Raw genomic sequence first — 20679 nt, forward strand, 5'->3', positions numbered from 1 at the left:
TGTCTGTGCTTGATTCATTAGTTTGTTTTAGACGTTTTCCGACGACGTGCCACCCCCAATGAAGACTATTATGCCCTAACCCAAATCTCCAGAAGGGGCTGGAAGTGGGTAGTTTCCAACTCGAAACCATACCACCCGACCAGACACCCACTAATAACTAGATCTAGTATAAACGCTTGTTTATATACATGTTACTCTAGCCAGAATTGACCGAGATACCACTCCGACTGTTATCAGTGTCTTGTAAGCCTAAAGAGGTAAATAGACTCCAAGTAGGAGTGGAAGCAGAAGGTTTAAATTTTGATTATTTACGAAACTTAAGACTGGCTTGTTAAAACAACATTTTAAAGACATTATGTGAAAAAAAAAAAACTGGACTGTCCGGTCTACCTGTCCATGCGCAGAACTCTGTGTATGCGTGTCAAATGCTCCAGGGCGTCATCAAAAAGCACGACCTGCATGGATGACCTAATCTCATTGTAATCATCCAGGATCTGACCAGTAAAATAGCAAGTGTTAAAAATAGATGTACATTTGTAAATACAAAAAAATAATGTGCTTTGTAAAATAACGAATGTACTTTGTTTGAAATTAGAATGATATTTCAATGATGCAATTAACAGCTTACAAATGGCATCTTATAGAGAGGTACATGAAACTGGGAAGCTACAGCGATAAAAGAAAAGTCATTATTGGACTAGATCAGCGTCATTATTAAACGACGAACGAAGAGAGAGAGAGAGACAGACAGACAGACAGACGCTACAAAAAAAAACATTATTTGCAATGATTTATTTAATGTTCTCTATAATAATGTCGTTTTGGCTTGTTAATACTCAAGTATGGATTTATAAATACAACAGATCTTCGGTCGCTGAAAAAAAAACAACCTACGCCCATTACCCCACTATGGTGGAAGAAGGGGGGGAGGCGCTCACAGTTTGAGAAAGGCTGATTTAGTCTCATGAGTATAAAAAGTCTAATTGGTCATTTATAATTGTAACCTTGATTAGCAGTTCAAATTATTTCACTGAATCTAAATCTAGAACGCTCTAAATTATGGACTAAATTCAAGTTCATCAACCAAACAAAACATTTCTACGTTGTTGAGCTTTAGTCTTGAGCTACAGAGAGAGTTTAATTTGGAATCGCATGTATTTAACATTCAATTAGTATCAACAAATTCTTTTTGCCATATCAGAATGACCTCTTGAAAGAGAGCTTTGCAGGCCTCGTAGTCTTGTAAATCTTCGTAGATTCTCGGCTCCTCCTCGTCCAAAGCGAAGCGGAAATCTCCGAACAGAATCGGATTCCTAGCGATGTACTCGGCGTTCGAGTCTTTGAAGAACTCTTTGATGAGTCTCAGCAAGTGATCCTGGAGGGAAGAGAAAGGACAAATCATTACTTTACGTTGGATAGTAACATTACATTCTTACAAATATTCATTTTCAAGAATTTAGTTCATTCATTTTAAATGGACCAAAATATCAAATACACTTTTTGTTATAGTCAGACGTAAAAGATTAAATGGGCAGAATAAAATACAAACATAGAAAAGTTGAGCTAATGGCAGTGGCGTAGCAAGGTACCCGTGGGCCCGGGTTCAAGAATATGTTGGTAGGCCCTACCCTAAGCCAATAACATGAATGTAAAGTGAGACAAAACAATTATTTAATTTGAATATGTATCGGTACATTTACCAAAGGACATTCCAATACAAGTAGTGTAGCTTTTTTTTTATAAGTAATTAGTAACAATGTCATTACGTTTGATTAAGTTAGGACTCCAACAAGTAATAGTGTCTTAAAAGTCAATATTTATTCAATTTCTGAACAGAATTAAACGACTTAAAAGTGTTTCAAATGACTAAAGAAATGTTCTATGAGTTCTACATTCTACACATTTACATGGTACTAAAATACTTCTATTTGAAAACTTTGAAACATTGATATAAACTATAATCTAATTCTACATCCATCATTTAACAGTAAATAGATAGAACATTTTTCTGGCCTTCAAATAGTGAAGTCAGTAACCAGTGCATCTATTTCTAAAAACTTTTGGCTGTTTCTCGCTCATTGGAAAGAACACAAACTAAAGCAAACCAAATTTCGAAAATGACCGCTAAACTAAACAAATGGATACAGACAAAGTGAGAAATAAGATGCATGCTGTGAGAATGTTTGGAAAACTTTATGATCAAATGTTATTGTCTATGATACAAACAGCCAAAATGTTGCTGTATATGAAAAAAACAGCAAATCTCGGACAGGCTTGATATGTCGTTAGGAAAGGCTTCTTTAAAGGAGAATGGTGGCATCATATGTTATTTGTTTTTTTGTCATAATTGTCTTTTGCACTTGAAATGAAACTGGGCATTAACGACTCAAACGTGATGACAATATTTCCATGTCCATGAAATCTGTCAAGTAATTGTGAAACAAAGACAATACATTGATTTTGAAAGTTGATTTTGAAAGTCTTCTCTTAAATCTTGAATTTTTTCTTCCCAGTAGTTCCACAATGGTGTAGAGCAAACAAAAACAAACTGTATGAACACCCCAAGATCGAGCTACTTCAGCAGCCTCCTTTATTACTCTCTTAAAGTCATTTCTCCAATGATTTACTTCAATTTAGATCTTCTTCAGTTGACTTTCTGCTGTATGTAGGTCTTGCTGCTTACTTTCAAACATTTTGGACACAACTCTGACTGCCCTTAACATTGTGTACTAAACAATCAGTATATTTATATTATCGAATGTTTCTAATTTTCCTCTAAGTGCTGCAGTTTCCAGGCATTCTTTTACCTTTGAGGAACACAGAGTACTTTGTGTTAACAGGTTTAGGACATCAAACTATCTGAAACTCATTGCTGTCAGAGAATTCTTCCTTGAGGACCAGCTTGTGGGCAACAGTTTTTGAGTGTCCCAAGCTCACCCTATTGTGTTCAAGACGCGCCCATCTTGAGATGTTGTAAGCAACTAACACAAACATATTTTGAACCAAGTCCTAGAAATCTGCAATGTTTTTAACACAGCTGACGGAATCATTTAAGATCAAGTTGTGGTTAGCACAGTGAGCAATACCCGAAGGCCATTGTACTATCCACTCATATTGGGAACACCAATATAGCTTTAGCCTCGCAGTTTATTTAAGACTAAATGGGGATCATTCATTACTTGGAGCATTTGTTCATCCAATTCTTCAGACGTCTGGTACTCACACATATGAAAACCTAGAAATGACTCTCTAATTGCTATTTCTTTGGGTACTCCCACATCGGAGATCAGACAGAAAAAATAATTTTATGGTATGTCTTGAGTGCTCTCACTAATGAAGAGAACAATGGCGTGTATTGGACCTCAGACAGTGGCGGTATTTGTGTCAGAACTGCACCACCCAACAGGTCTAGTATCTCGTTTTCAATCTGTGGGGCTTCGTTTTTCTGTCACATTTCAATATTCATAGCAATTTTAAATAAAGCCTATTTGGTGGTTTTTGTATAAATATAATGGCTTTGTTTAAGAACTATAAACCAAATACTAAGCATTGGTCAGAGAATGACACTATTCCATGATCAATGTAGACATCTCTCAAGCTTCTAGATCTTTGTTATAGACCTGCTCTCCAATTCGGTTTCACTATTCGTTTTACTAACACAAGCACGATACCTATAAAACTTTTACTTGCTTAATATTGAATGTTATTTGTTTGTTTGTTTGTTTAGACTTCATCTCCTTTTTTTTATTCTGTTGTTAATTTTGTGTATACAATACAGAAGACAAAAAAAACCCCAATGTGATGAGGATATACACGATTTTACAATATCTAATCTACTTTATCGTATAAAAAAGTTTTAAATTCACATTTGTTTAGTTAGCTTAGATCAGGGGTTGGCAACCTTTTGAGTCGAAAGAGCCAAAAATTATAATTTACAAAATTTCAAAGTTTTTAAAGAGCCACAAAGTTTTTTCTTGCCAACTATAAATAGTACTCGCCTAAATAAAGTTCTTTGATAAATAAAAACGAATATATTTATTTATAAGAAAAAAAATATATTTATTTATATATGACTAGTGTTTTCACAACAAATTAGATAATATATATATGGCATTATTAGATAATTACTTGTTATATAAGTAAATAAATTCGAAGAATTAAACATTTACATACAGAACTTGTACTTCAATAACAAAACAATTGAGCAAACAAAATTCAATGGGATCGATGGCTTTGGTCTTAGAAAGTTTGAATACATTTGGCTCATAACTTGTTGTTTTTAGTTCTTCTAAATTTTCATGTGTTAGTTACTTTACTTTTAATTATATTCATGCAAGAGAACGCTTGCTTGCATGAATATGTCGATCCGAAGATAGTCAGCACTCCAATTGCAAACCGTTTCACTTCACTGTAGCAATCTGGAAGACAATTTCATGCGATGAAAGTGCCTCATCTCGCAGCATTTCTTTGAAAGCTGTCCACTTTTGTTACGTTACCTACATACATTTCAGGACCTACACCTCTTCTAACTTGCTTTTCAACTCTGTAAATTCTCCACTCCACAAAGTTTTACTATCAATTCCAAATGGCTCAATGTGGATTTCGTTAGAATTTGTGTTGAGAGGATTTGCTACGAATGCTAGAATGGTTTTGTTGGTTTTGAAATGCTCAAATCTCTCAGCATATTCATCTTTAATTTTTATAAAATAACTGTGCTAAAGTAATTCCTGTCAACAGTTGCATTGGTTTTATCGGGATATTGCTTTAGAAAGTGAAATTGAAGTCATTTATTGCTCTGAATAAGTAACGTTCCCCTTTCAAACCATGCCATCTATGGGGCAGAGAATGTAAAGGTCATCTCTATCTGTGGCCCACTGTTAACAAAGGTGTCAAGTGGCCAGCACAACGACCAACCGCCTTTACTTTTCCCACCTAATGTCAGGTTACCATTAGAGCTGGGTGAGTTTAGAAGCGCCAAAAAATATCCAGAGATTAAAAATCTCAGTCTTCAGCAGGGTTTTTAACTCGGGAAACCGGTTCGGAAGCCAAGCTCTTTACTGCTCAGCCACAGTTCTTATCTTCTACTAAAACATCGGCTGTGTTACCATTTTCTTGTATTTTTAGATTCATCCCATTTAGTTTTACTGATATATCCATCATAAAGAAACATTTTTGCAACCATTTGTCGTTCTCTAATTCTGGGTGATTAATACATTTCTCATTTAGGAATGTATTTATTTCATTCAAGCACAAAGCTGTTGAAAGCCATCGCACTTTATTGGAAAGAAGGAGCTCGGAATAGCGAGTCTCCATTTTGTTTCCGAATTCTTTCAACTGACGATGGTAGAGTGACCAGCACTTCTTGCTGGAGTAGGCAGTGAAACGTAAGACATGCGTGGAGACTTGCAGATTCTCTTTTATTTTTTCCTGTCATACTTCTGGCTTCATCAGTTGCTATTGAAACGAATTTATTTAAATCGATCTTATTGTCTTCAAGGCATTTTTGCACGGCATTCGCTAAAGCTCCTCCTCTAGTTTGTCACGAAAGCGCTAGCAATCCTTGGGAAGACATATACCAGACAGAAAACCAACTTGTGCCGTGTCTTTTATGTCGCAAGACTCATCTATATCAAGTGATAAGACAGAAGAAAGTTGAGTTCTTCCATCTGCATATGTTGCATTTGAAGACATGGGGAGGGGTGCGGTGAAAAACAAGTGGCTGAGAGATAGAATCGATGCCTAATCGTAGCTAATCGATTTAATTTTTTTCGATAAATAAATAATATTTGAGAATCGAACTAAAGAGCCGCATCTTAACATCCAAAGAGCTGCATGTGGCTCGCGAGCCGCAGGTTGCCGACCCCTGGCTTAGATCTCACTCTTTAGTTTTAAATTCGGATTTTAATTTAATTACAAGACAAATATAACAATGTTATATGGAAATATTTTAGAGAATTATTTAGTCTCTGTATTCCAAAAGATGTATGTACTAAGTATTTTAAATACGCAAAATAAAAGAAACAAATAAAGCTTTGAGAAAATTGAATAATTAGCACACGTGACGAAATATTAATTCGTGACCACCAGGGCTATCCCTATAGAGTCACTATAGTCCTAAGTCCTAATTGTATTGTTACTCCGCCCCTTTCCTTATTTTTCTGTACAACACATCAACATTTTCTAAATCAAACTCTCTCTCTCTCTCTCCCTTCCCCTCTGTCTCTCTTCCCCCCTCCCATTATTATATTAATAATAATACTATCCATGGCAACAATAGTCCCCTCAAACGTAAAGTAAGGGCTAGCCACCATTACAATAAACCTGATGGAGAGCAGATATTTACATTTAAGTAATCCATGCCGTTGGTTCAGTAACTCTAGCTAAAAACTGATCTCTCTCACTAAGCAATTGATCTCTCTCACTAAACTAAGCAATTGATCTCTAACACTAAGAAATTGATCTCTCACACTAAGCAATTGATTTCTAACACTAAGAAATTGATCTCTAACACTAAGAAATTGATCTCTAATACTAAGAAATTGATCTCTAACACTAAGCAATTGATCTCTAGCATTAGGCGATTGATCTCTAACACTAAGCAATTGATCTCTCACACTAAGCAATTGATCTCTAACACTAAGCAATTGATCACTCACATTAAGCAATTGATCTCTAACACTAGCAATTGATCTCTCACACTAAGCCATTGATCTCTCATACTAAGCAATTGATCTCTCACACTAAGCAATTGATCTCTATCACTAAGCAATTGATCTCTCACACTAAGCAATTGATCTCCTACCTGAACCAGATGCTTATCCTCTACAGTTATCAAACGATCGCTGATAACTCTCATGCATTCGTTTCTCCACAGTCTGAGAAACTGGTTGGTGTTACTGAAGCGGTCAGGAGTGGACAGGCACAGGCCATTGTAGATCCGTGAAAGGTCCCTCAGGTTGAAAATGTAGTGAAATTTGGAAGGTGTGGGCGGTAGCTCTTTGATTAAGATTCTAAAGTACGTTAGAAAGATATCATTAGTGGCAGACTCTCTAAATATTCTGAATCTTAAATGTTTTATTTTTTTTAATTGAAGATCTTTTTCGTTTCGGACAAAATTTATTTCAAAAGAGATGATTGTTTACTGTTCCTAGATTGAAACAAGCAAAATATTTAAAAAATCCTTTTTTTATTAAAAAAAACAACAAAAGCTAATGTAAGAGGAAGGACTCCGCTCTCCGAATGTAGAAGTTATTTTTCTTATTCGATATCAAACAAAATAATGTAATTACCAATAATTAATCGACTAATTGGCTCATTTTTAATTGATTCATGTTTTGTTAGGTACAATAAATAATCGTTTAAAATTTCAACTTAATCCGAGAATGGATGTGGGAGAAATAACGTGTACAATTATTAAGGGAATCAAACCCTACATATTTAGCCTTGTCCGTGAATACAGAAGGATTCATTCCTCCAAAATTAACTAATTACTCGTAATAAATTGACTATTTGGCAAATAGTTTTTATTGATTCATGTCTTGTCTAAGCCAATTTTGCAAAATTTCAACTTGATCCAAGAATGGGTGTGACACACTTTTTGACAGACAGACAGACAGAGTGGGTTGCTTTAAGCTTCATATTTTCGAAGGTAATAAAAAAATTTTGACCGAAGACAATGTAATCGGTATTTACACTATTTGAAAGTTATTTCCATTGAATGTGAACATGGCTCTTCAATAACCAGTGGTAGGGCGTGGTGGCTAAGTTGAAAGCGCTTCCATATCAAACCGATGAGTCTCGAGTTCTAGTCCACACAACTCTAATGAGTACATAACATTTATTGAGGAAAATAAAGGCGGTTGGTCGTTGTGTTTGTCACTTGACATTCTCGTTGAGCTTTACACATGAATCACGACCTCTAAAAGGGAACTAACTAATTATCAGTACACACTATGCCCCATGAATCACGACCTCTAAAAGGGAACTAACTAATTATCAGTACACAGTATGCCCCATGAATCACAACGTCTAAAAGGGAACTAGCTAATTATCAGTACACACTATGCCCCATGAATCACGACGTCTAAAAGGGAACTAACTAATTATCAGTACACACTATGCCCCATGAATCACGACGTCTAAAAGGGAACTAACTAATTATCAGTACACACTATGCCCCATAAATCACGACCTCTAAAAGGGAACTAACTAATTATCAGTACACACTATGCCCCATGAATCACGACGTCTAAAAGGGAACTAACTAATTATCAGTACACACTATGCCCCATAAATCACGACGTCTAAAAGGGAACTAACTAATTATCAGTACACACTATGCCCCATGAATCACGACGTCTAAAAGGGAACTAACTAATTATCAGTACACACTATGCCCCATGAATCACGACGTCTAAAAGGGAACTAACTAATTATCAGTACACACTATGCCCCATAAATCACGACCTCTAAAAGGGAACTAACTAATTATCAGTACACACTATGCCCCATGAATCACGACGTCTAAAAGGGAACTAACTAATTATCAGTACACACTATGCCCCATGAATCACGACCTCTAAAAGGGAACTAACTAATTATCAGTACACACTATGCCCCATGAATCACGACGTCTAAAAGGGAACTAACTAATTATCAGTACACACTATGCCCCATGAATCACGACGTCTAAAAGGGAACTAACTAATTATCAGTACACACTATGCCCCATGAATCACGACCTCTAAAAGGGAACTAACTAATTATCAGTACACACTATGCCCCATAAATCACGACGTCTAAAAGGGAACTAACTAATTATCAGTACACACTATGCCCCATGAATCACGACGTCTAAAAGGGAACTAACTAATTATCAGTACACACTATGCCCCATGAATCACGACCTCTAAAAGGGAACTAACTAATTATCAGTACACACTATGCCCCATAAATCACGACGTCTAAAAGGGAACTAACTAATTATCAGTACACACTATGCCCCATGAATCACGACGTCTAAAAGGGAACTAACTAATTATCAGTACACACTATGCCCCATAAATCACGACGTCTAAAAGGGAACTAACTAATTATCAGTACACACTATGCCCCATAAATCACGACGTCTAAAAGGGAACTAACTAATTATCAGTACACACTATGCCCCATGAATCACGACGTCTAAAAGGGAACTAACTAATTATCAGTACACACTATGCCCCATAAATCACGACGTCTAAAAGGGAACTAACTAATTATCAGTACACACTATGCCCCATGAATCACGACGTCTAAAAGGGAACTAACTAATTATCAGTATACACTATGCCCCATGAATCACGACGTCTAAAAGGGAACTAACTAATTATCAGTACACACTATGCCCCATAAATCACGACGTCTAAAAGGGAACTAACTAATTATCAGTACACACTATGCCCCATAAATCACGACGTCTAAAAGGGAACTAACTAATTATCAGTACACACTATGCCCCATGAATCACGACGTCTAAAAGGGAACTAACTAATTATCAGTACACACTATGCCCCATAAATCACGACGTCTAAAAGGGAACTAACTAATTATCAGTACACACTATGCCCCATGAATCACGACGTCTAAAAGGGAACTAACTAATTATCAGTACACACTATGCCCCATGAATCACGACGTCTAAAAGGGAACTAACTAATTATCAGTACACACTATGCCCCATAAATCACGACGTCTAAAAGGGAACTAACTAATTATCAGTACACACTATGCCCCATGAATCACGACGTCTAAAAGGGAACTAACTAATTATCAGTACACACTATGCCCCATGAATCACGACGTCTAAAAGGGAACTAACTAATTATCAGTACACACTATGCCCCATAAATCACGACGTCTAAAAGGGAACTAACTAATTATCAGTAACATTTTTCCTGCACAAATGGATAAGGACAGGATGCAGGCAGAGCTAGACAAGCAAGTGTCCAGCTAACATACTCATTGAACGGCTCAATGGAGAAATGCTTGAAAATGTTCATTGCAACTACCATCTCCTTGACAGCTACATAGCAGAAAGACGAATACTAGATCTAGCAGCTCCATGCTAATAGACCACTATAACACGCCTAACAGTCAGACTGATCTCAAGACATTTCTGCAAGAAATAAAAAGCTCTGCTTTCTATAATAAATAACCGACAGCAGCTAAAAACAACAGCAGTACTCCAATGGATCCCTGCACACATTAAATAGAGGGCAATGAAGAAGCAGACATATTGGCCAAAGTTGGGAGATTGAATAAACAATCGACAATTCCTCTCTGCCCGGAAGAAATGAGAAAAAAAATGAAAGCAGAAAAAACAAGAAAAGGACCAGCCCACATGCACATTTTAAGGAAAACAATCTCTATTAAAAGATGTCCCAACATGAGTTTGAGTTTGAGTTTTAAGTTTTTGGCACATCGGCACAATTTAGACCATATCGTGCCCGTAATCTTTCAAGGATTACTCTCCCTTCATATCACCAGAGCTAAATTCCATACAGTTAAATCATTAAAAATAGTAACATACAAAATATTTCGTCTCAGAAGCAGACACAACAGAATGAGACAACACATGTTCCGGAATCTAAAAATAGAGACTATAGTCTAGTGATACTTTGTGGAGCATCACCAGAAGATACCTAACATGTCCTTAGAGAGGTCTGAACAAGGCACTGGACCCTAGAACTTTTCTTATAGAGCAAAAACTATATGAAGAGCTGGCAGATCTGAAAACTAATGAGAGGTTCATCATAGACATAGAATTACTTGTCTGAAATCTCCAACATACAACAAAGAATAACATTTTCAGAAGTAACTATTTCGGAAGTAACATTTTCAGAAGTAACTATTTCAGAAGTAACATTTTCAGAAGTAAGATTTTCAGAAGTAATATGTTCGTTAAGCAATGATAATTTCAGAAATTTTAACAAAAATTTGATTTTTTGCTTTACTTAAAAGAGGCGCGGTGGCTTAGTGGTTAAGCGCTTTGCTTCCGAACCTAGGGTCCTGGGTTTGAGTCTCTGTGAAGTTAGAAATTTTGAATTCCTAGATTTTTGGGGCGCCCCTGAGTCCACCCAAATCAAATGGGTACCTGGATTTAGATGGTGAAAGTAAAGGCGATTGGTTAGTTGTGCTGGCCACTTTACACCCTGCTTTTTAACTGATGGCCAAATAAACAGATGATCTTAATTAATATCATCTGAACTATCGATCGCAGGGTCTGAAAGAGGAACTTTACTTTACCTTAAAGAAAAAAAATAATTGCAGTGTGTTCTTCGATTTAAAAAAGAAAGAACATTTAACTATACATCAGTAAAGTGTGATAGAGAATGAATCAAGTGAAACAACCGTTTAGATCTAGACTTTTTGTTTTTAGAAACATATTTACAAAAGACGGCAATTAGTCAAACAAAGTAACAACAGCTTGACTTACGCATACAATTCCATAGTCATTTCTGTGATTTTCACAGAGTATTTGACAAGGTCCGACTCGAAAGGTCTCAGGTGCCCCTCTAGGATGGAGACGTAGATCTTCAGGAGTGACGTCTGGTCTGGAAATGTCATGTTGAAGACTGAGAACAGAGACACGAATCTCGGGTCTGTCTCGTTCCGGCCCCCGCCGGCCTTGCCCATGGATGCAATGTAGCCCAGGTCGCGCATGTTCTTCCAGCCTAGCTCTTTGCCCCGGTCGTAGACGCCACCCCTGTCCAGCAGAAGCTTCAGCATGGCGATAGGCTGCTGGGTGCCGTAGGTGTCCACCTGAGTAGTAGAAAAGTTTGTTTCCGTGACCGTACAAGTTAACGCTTAAAAAGAGATCGGCGGTTACAAGAGTTAATTAAACGTTTGTTAAGTGTGGTGAACATTACAATACAATCCTGGATCAAGTAATTATTATTTTTGTTTATTATTGTTGTTGCTGTATAGCACTTCGACAAGTTACTTAATCATGATTAATTTGCACTTGTCCAACCTCTTTTGTGGACATAAGAATATTTGATGTTTTTGTGCCGCCTTTTGGTACTGTGGCCGTGTGTATTGTGTGGTGATTATCAATATAGTTCGTTTATCAGGACGTCAGTCATCCGGAACGTCAAATATCCGGACTGCCATTTTTGGTGATAATGATCAACAATTCGAACACTGCCCAACCCAATTGTTGCACCTTAAAAGTATTTGAGACCTAGAAACAACGATTCACGTTGGTGCCACGATAGATCATCGATGATCTCTCACACTAAAGGAAGGCCACTAAGTATAATGTTTTGTTCCCCTGTATATTTCAATTGAATTTTATGTTTAAGAAATTTAAAAAAAAAACAAACTGCTGGCGATCATTATCACGTGACAAGTGTTCAACATTTACACTTCCGCTTCAAATCATCTAATTGACAATTTGTAGAAAAAGAGGGTTCATTAAGCAATGTCTCTAAAGCAATAATCGGTAAAGTTTACCAAGGAAGTGTTTATTTAGCGATGAATGAACTATTTGGTAAAGTTTACCAACGCAATGTTTATTTAGCAATGTCTCTAATGAGTTAGGTAAAGTTTAACAAGGGAGTTTTCATTTAGCAATGTCTCTAATAAACTATTTTGTCAATAGTACCTGGGGCATATTCAATTCATCGATGTATATAATCAGTCGTTTGTTGGACGGTGGACCAAAAGTGTCCTTGGTTCTTTTCTCCATGTTGGCTTCTAAGTTTCTCTGGACATCCAGGGAGGTGGTCCTGGAGGAGAAGTTCATCACTAGCAACATCTGAAGGAGTAAACATTAGAAGACACGCAATAGTGTGACCCAATAGCATAGGGCATTAGAGGACAATAATGTCACGCAATAGCGTAGGACATTACAGGACAATAATATGACGCAATATCTTTAGCAATAGTGTTACGCAATATCAATATCGTGTAGTTGGTTTTTCTTTGGGTCTCCATTATGTGTCCTGAGACCTTAGTTAAATATAAAAGCTTAAAGTAGAAAGAGCAAACATCGACCAAAACGAGTTATCTCCTCTTCCTACCGTTGTCTCTTCATTAAATTTTCTCACGAAATTCAAGATGGTGGCAGTCTTGGAGGTGCCTGTTTCCCCAACCAATACCACGGGACGCTTGACTTGAACATTGAGCTCCAGCAGCCACGTAGCACGCACCTGCAACAGTTACATAGTGATAGAGTCAATCTACTAAATTGTACAGGCAAAACAATCCCTTTAAAGGACCATGAGATCTATAAAGAACAAACCCTTAGATCAGCGTTTCTCAAGTTGTGACACACAAATACTGTTGGACCTTGAATTCTAGTATCCCTTTTATTGTTCCTCTCCCCACCCCCTGAAATCCTGCCAACAACGGGCCGGACTTGCTCAAAGAATTGTATAACCAATAGTTCAACAACAAAATGATGACATTCATGATGATGTGCCGCTTCATTTTTACAAATAGAATTTTTCATAGAAGTGTTTTCCCTTGTGTCATTAGAGAATGTAACGGGTTGCCTAAATCAGCTAAGAAAACCAATGACTTATTAGAGTTTAAGCATTTGTAATGTACATGTACGACTTGATTGACACACGATCACAAATAGGGACGTCTTCAACTTATAGGATAAGATAACAAGAATCAAAATGCCCGATTAAACAAACATTGCAATACGTCTAAGTCAATTCTTAAGTCTGTTTCCCCAAGTCAAAACATTCAAATTTTTCCAGAAAGTTCTGACGTCATTTGCGTGACTAAAACAATTCTGCTACACAAGACGTCCTGATGGCTTAAGGAAAAAAAAAGATGTTGGGGGGGGGGTAGGGTGCAAACGTACATTTTGTGATCAAAGGGGAGTCACTAGTAAACGTGACACAAACCCTGTCTAAGATGCATTAAAGAAAAGGATCACTTCAGTTGATCAGAATAAAATTTCTTTGACAGAATTATTAAAAATTTAGTTTGAAAAAAGCCATCGAGAAGACTTCATTGTGCATATATCTCAATACTGCAGAAATAAGCTCCCCTTTTTTCTTTATAAAACAAAATTAATTAATTATAATAATTTGATTAACTAATTGGCTATTTTTTAAATATTGATTCATGTATTGTCATTAAATACAAATAATTATAAAAAAAATGTCATCTTTATCTAAGAATGGGAAATGGGAGAAAAAAAGCGTACACAAAACGTAATAAGGGAAATAATTCCACCTATACAGCCACATCTCTAAATAATTTCCCCAATTCGATATCAAACTAAACAATTAAGTACAAACCGTTTCCACTGTAGGCACCAGAATGTCATAAAACTTCTGTTCAGGAATGTGGGTGTAAGCTGGCACACGTTTGGACCAAGGGATCCATTTCTTCTTCCCCTGGTCAAAGTGGTAGTCGAATAAAGTCCCGTTACCTGGCAGTTCACCTGTGACCAAAAATATATGTCAGCTCTACAGTATGAAGATGAAGTAAGCACTCATCTTTTCATTCATATAATTATACATGTACATTTATTAAGTAAACAGATATTATTTTGCTGTAGTTTATCGATAGTTCCGTAAGGTTCTTATTGCCGGAAGTGGTAATGGATATAATCACTCCAATACCTATAGGCTAAAACGCTACCAATGGCATGCGTCTCAAATAGCCCAAGAAACAAAGGACCAAGCATTAGACGCTAAGACACAGGGCACATACTAGTAAAAGTAACGTGCCTGGTCTTGCTACTGGACACAGGACACACACAATTAATGTACCTGGTTTCGCTACCGGACACAGGACACACAAACACATGTAAAGTACCTGCTTCCGCTAGTTTGTTTGCGTCGTAAATAACGCTCATGCTGGCCAGGTACTTGACGAAGGTGTCAAATCGTACCCTACTGTCCTCTATTAGGGCGGCGCCCAGGGACCACACCATGGACTGGATCATGACAGCTTCCAACTCAGTGGAGGAGTAATCGACATCCTCCAGGGTGGCAGTCAGCATCACGGTCAATTGTTGGATCTAGGAAAGAAACAATTAACTCACTGGAAGTCATCGTGTGGTCGTGGGGTCAAATACAGTCTATCCGGTCCATTTAGGCCGCATCCGGGCGCAATCACTTTTGGTTTTAATAACTTGCTTGTCCGATTAACCAGATATTTGACTGTATAAAAGGATTCGCTTCAGTACTTTACAATTTGGTGGGAGTAACCGGCTGGTCTGACTGAACAGTGGCCCAATTAACTGGATTTGACTAAATTTATTGAAACACGATTCAAGACTCAACCATCAGGGAGGCAAACTAGGCAGTCGCCTAGCCCTAGGGCATCCAATTGGTGGGGGCCTCCGATTGGTGGGGGCCTCTGATTGGTGGGGGCCTCTAACAAAAAAAGTTTTTTAGAGAAAAAAAAAGCGAAACATGGATCAAATCCCAAACATAGCCGAATGACATGGCTCTACATCTACTAGCCTAGCTCTAGTTGGATCAAATCCCAAACATAGCCGATTGACATGGCTCTCCATCTACTAGCCTAGCTATAATTGGATCAAATCACAAACATAGCCGATTGACATGGCTCTCCATCTACTAGCCTAGCTCTAATTATCTAATCTGAATCAAGGTGTATTCCCGAATGTTTAGATCTACTTGAATGAGAACGGACAAAGACTGCTTGAATTCTGCACATACCATAAGCTCTGCATTACCAACACATACTTCAGAACAAAACCACAGCACTGCGTCTCATGGAGGCACCCTAGGTCTGGGCACTGGCACCAGCTGGATATGATACTGACACGAAAAAAGGACATTGGAAATATACTGCTGACACGTAGCTACCAAAGCGCGGATTGTGATACTGATCATACTTTAGTGTCCTGCCGGACAAGACTGCTGCCAACTAAGATCCACACATCACAGGGAAAAAGAAAATCACGCCTGAATACTACTAGCACAAAAAATCCTGATCTTTGCACTGAATTTGAGAACAAATTAGAGGAAGCTTTTAAAAACTTCTCTGTGACTGAGGTAGAAAAAAGCTGGACGTTTATGCGTGATACAATCTACCAAACATCATCACTGGTCTTTGGAAACAAAACCAAGAAAAGCGAAGACTGGTTTGAAGCTAGTCTACCAGAAATGGAAACTGCCACTACGAACAAGAGAGCAGCCATGCTAATCTACAAGAACGATCCCACCCCAAGCAACTTAAAAAGGCTCAGAGCTGCACGTAACAATGCCCAAAGAGTAGCGAGACAATGTGCTAACAAATACTGGCAGGAGCTATGCGAAGATATTCAATCTTGTGCCGACTGTGGTAACATAAGAGGACTATATGAGGGCATGAGAAAAGCCTTTGGACCTCACACCAGCAAGTGTGCTCCGCTCAAGTCAAAAGATGGCTCAATCATCAGCGATCGTGCGCTGCAAATGGAACGATGGGTTGAACACTATGCAGAACTCTACCAGATTGAAAACGCCATCTCACCAAATGCTGTTTCCAACTTCCTATCACTTCCAGTTTTGACGGAATTAGACGAAACGCCCTCAGTAAAGGAGCTGAGCATTGCCATTAACATGCTTGCACATGGGAAAACACCCGGAGGAGATGGCATTCCTGCTGAAGTCATTCAGGCTGGAAAACATGCCCTAATCAAACTACTCCATGAACTGCTAAGCTTGTGCTGGGAACAAGGAATGGTCCCCCAGGAATTGAAAGACTCCAACATTGTTACAATTTATAAAAATAAAGGCGACCGCTCTGATTGTAACAATTACAGAGGCATCTCACTGCTTAGCATAGTCGGAAAGGCTTTTGCTAGAGTATTACTAAAGCGATTATAGATCCTGGCAGATCGTGTTTATCCAGAGTCGCAGTGTGGCTTTAGGGCAGGTAGATCTACAACAGATATGATTTTCTCTCTTCGGCAGCTACAGGAGAAGAGCAGAGAACAAAATCAGCCCCTCTTCATAGCATTTATTGATTTGACCAAGGCCTTTGACCTTGTTAGCAGAAGCGGTCTGTTTGCTGTACTAGAGAGAATCGGCTGCCCAAATAAGTTAAGAAAACTAGTGTCAGCTTTTCACGAAAATATGCAGGGCACCGTTCAGTTTGAAAGTTCTTCCTCCAGGCCATTCTCCATTAAGAGCGGTGTCAAACAAGGATGTGTACTGGCCCCTACACTATTTGGCATCTTCTTCTCAGTCGTACTATCCAGTGCTTTTAAATCCCTGGAAGACGGAATATACATTCATAGCAGATCCGATGGAAGGCTCTTTAACCTGGCACGTCTTAAAGCCAAAACGAAAAGGCGTCGTATCTTGATAAGGGAGCTGCTGTTTGCCGATGACGCGGCACTCGTATCTCACTCACAAGGAGGTCTACAGAAGCTAGTGAACGCCTTAGCAGCTGCTTGTCAAGAGTTTAGCCTTACTATAAGTCTCTCCAAGACCGAAATCCTGGCACAAGACGTCGCAGAAATACCTATAATACAAATTGGGAACCACACCCTTTCAGTGGTGCAGGAATTTACCTACTTGGGTTCAACAATTGTCAGTAACCTAGACTTAGACATCGAGCTGACAAAAAGGATAGGAAAAGCTACCACAGCATTGGCAAAACTCTCCAAGCGCGTCTGTGAAAATGGTAAATAGACCACAGCGACCAAAATCCTAGTCTACAACGCCTGTGTTGTGAGCACTCTCCTTTATGGCAGTGAGAGCTGGTCAACATACATGTACCAAGAGCACAGATTGAATAGTTTCCACTTGCGCTGCCTGAGACGCATAATGGGCATCTCTTGGAGGGACCATGTCTCCAATCAGGAAGTTTTAAGATTGGCCAATATGAACAGCATGTATGCTCTCCTGACACAAAGAAGATTACGCTGGCTCGGACATGTCACCCGCATGCCAGATGGCAGAATCCCGAAAGATATCTTATATGCTGAGCTTGTGGAAGGAGTCAGACCCAAGGGCCGCCCAAGACTAACATATAGAGATGTCTGCAAGCGAGACATGAGAGCCTCAGGCATCAGCGAAAGTATGTGGGAAAACATAGCCAAAAACCGGAGTGCATGGAGACAGACTGTGCGTGCTGGGACAACCCTTGCTGAGAACAAAAGAATTGAAGCGGCTTTAATCAAGAGGGATAAAAAGAAAGCTGCCCTGTCTGCTAGCCCTAAATCAGAGGCATACACATGTACGAATTGTGGCAAAGTCTGCCGTTCTAGAATTGGCTTGATTAGCCACACCAGATTCTGCCCCGTCTCAAGATTAAGCCAAAACCAGTAACTCATTTGGGCGCATCCATTGCCTTTCGAGACAAAAGGAGCCATACAGATCTACTTGTAAGACTACATCTGTTAGAAGACCATTGTTTAGATCTACTTGTTAGACTACATCTGTTAGAAGACCATTGTTTAGATCTACTTGTTAGACTACATCTGTTAGAAGACCATTGTTTAGATCTACTTGTTAGACTACATCTGTTAGAAGACCATTGTTTAGATCTACTTGTTAGACTACATCTGTTAGAAGACCATTGTTTAGATCTACTTGTTAGACTACAGATGTTAGAAGACCATTGTTTAGATCTACTTGTTAGACTACAGATGTTAGAAGACCAATGTTTCTATCTTGTTGGTGAAATGTTGAAACGTCATTTCTGGTCTGTTGATCTTGAATTGTCCATAAAGTACACTCGTTCTAACGACGATATATGAATTTAACTTATTTTTGGATTTAGATAGAGATGTAGGAAGGTTTATAATTCATTGCGTATTTTTCGGTCTTAATTTTTTGTTTTTCTATTTCATTAGGGACCACCCTATTTTCTACGCCTAGGGCCTCCCATTACCTAAGGCCGGCCCTGCAACCATGTTTTAATGGAATCAAAATTCATTCCATATTTTATTTTATTGTTTAAAGTCGCCTAAAGGTAATGGAGGTCCATTGGGCAGGTAAATAAAGTTTATCTCAATATGTAGCAATTAAACGTTAACACAAAACGACCAAATAACCAGAGAACTACTTCAAATAAGACCTCCCATCCATCCCAGTAGCGCTATATCGCCCTGGTTTAGCCCATCTCTCCAGTCGGATCTGTTCTGGGCTTTACGTCTCTACGCCCAGACTTTTAGACGCTGTAGATCTGCCTCTACGTTATCAAGCCACCGTACTCGTGGTCTGCCTTTGGGGCAGACACCTCTGTGTCTCAGAAACTAATTACACGTGTACATTGTTCATAGTCTTACTAGTTGTTTTTTTTTTTTTAGACTTTTTATTAGCTCACACACTCTTCGTGTGTACAACATAGAACATGTCTTGGTAGGACTACACGGATCTAACGATTTACATAGAACTAATGACAGTTTTGGGGGGAAATCGCTGGCTTTATTGGCCACACAGGAAAACTCGGGTTTGGCCGCTACAAATTTTCAAAATATTATCATCTTAAAATTAAATTAGGTACATACAGACATACCGCTAAATACAGACATATCAAATGTTACAGACATACTAAATGTTATAGAATAGCTAAATACAGACATACCAATTGTTACAGACATACCAAATGTTATAGAATAGCTAAATACAGACATACCAAATGTTATAGAATTGCTAAATACAGACATACCAAAAGTAACAGACATACTCAATGTTATAGAATCTCTAAATACAGACATACTAAATGTTTCAGTATCGCTAAATACAGAGATACTAACTGTTTAGTAATCGCTATATGGAGACGTACCAAAATGTTATTGACTATGTTTCTAATACGTTGACTACTGACCATATTCAGATTTGTCAGCGGCAAGATGGTCCTCAATCTCTCCACCGGCTGGTTGTCCTGGAGACCTTCCACCACAAGATCCACCAGAAGCGGTACATACTTCTTGTAGAGAGATTCAAAGATTTTCCCTTGAGCTTGGGGCCTGGTGCGGCGCCATCGCTCCCAGAAGGGAAAGTAGCCCAGGTTTTTGGGGTCCACGAAGACCATCCCGCACCGGGAAATTGTTGCTGGTGAGGCGTACTGCAGGTCAAAGACCTAGAGACAGGAAGACAAACTTTGTGTTTCTAGATAGTTTCCATGCTACTTAACCATTGCAGTGATCACTAGAAATGTTTAGTTACTTGTAGGTCTAACTGTTTTAAACTATAGCCAGCCCTGTAAAATTTAAGCGTTTGACTAAATCAATCAAATATTTAGAAAAATCTCAATTATTACACTAAATCTATCCAATTGTTTTATTAACTCTACCCATTGTTTTACCACGAATCTACCCAATTATTTCAATAAAGCTACCGAAGTATTTCACTAATTCTACCTAATTATAATACTATATCTATCCAATACATAAATAAATCTACTCTAGTATTTTGGTACATACATATGTTATTTAAACAAGTTTATTTACACACAAAAGCATACACAGAAGCGTGTTAAGCATATGCAGCACCACAAACCTCCTGCACGCCGCCGAGTCTTGTACCCACCTCAAACAGCATGGCGCAGTAGTTCTGCAGACGGATTCGCTCTCCGTTAGACAAAGTCAGCAGCTTGTTGTCATCCATGACAGAATTCATATTCTCCACCCACAGGGCGTCCACGTCACCATCGTACACGATGTAGCGCAACTCTTTACGATCAGTCGGCTTGTTGATCTCC

General features: G+C 38.4%; 1 protein-coding gene across 6 annotated transcripts in view; it reads right to left on the reverse strand.

Moving 5' to 3' along the window:
* The window catches only part of LOC106059156 (dynein axonemal heavy chain 10-like), a 190307-nt gene that overhangs the window by 78112 nt on the left and 91516 nt on the right, over positions 1-20679 (reverse strand). For all 6 annotated transcript variants that reach the window (XM_056006410.1, XM_056006409.1, XM_056006408.1 and 3 more), the window contains 10 exons: positions 20508-20679; positions 19804-20058; positions 14824-15028; positions 14301-14446; positions 13065-13193; positions 12647-12799; positions 11477-11802; positions 6803-7010; positions 1208-1375; positions 391-494 (listed from right to left, as the gene is read on the reverse strand). In XM_056006410.1, coding sequence (XP_055862385.1) covers positions 391-494; positions 1208-1375; positions 6803-7010; positions 11477-11802; positions 12647-12799; positions 13065-13193; positions 14301-14446; positions 14824-15028; positions 19804-20058; positions 20508-20679 — 1866 coding nt within the window. The remainder of the gene's footprint in view (positions 1-390; positions 495-1207; positions 1376-6802; positions 7011-11476; positions 11803-12646; positions 12800-13064; positions 13194-14300; positions 14447-14823; positions 15029-19803; positions 20059-20507) is intronic.

Source organism: Biomphalaria glabrata, chromosome 12, assembly GCF_947242115.1.
Source record: "Biomphalaria glabrata chromosome 12, xgBioGlab47.1, whole genome shotgun sequence".
NCBI classification, from domain to species: domain Eukaryota; kingdom Metazoa; phylum Mollusca; class Gastropoda; family Planorbidae; genus Biomphalaria; species Biomphalaria glabrata.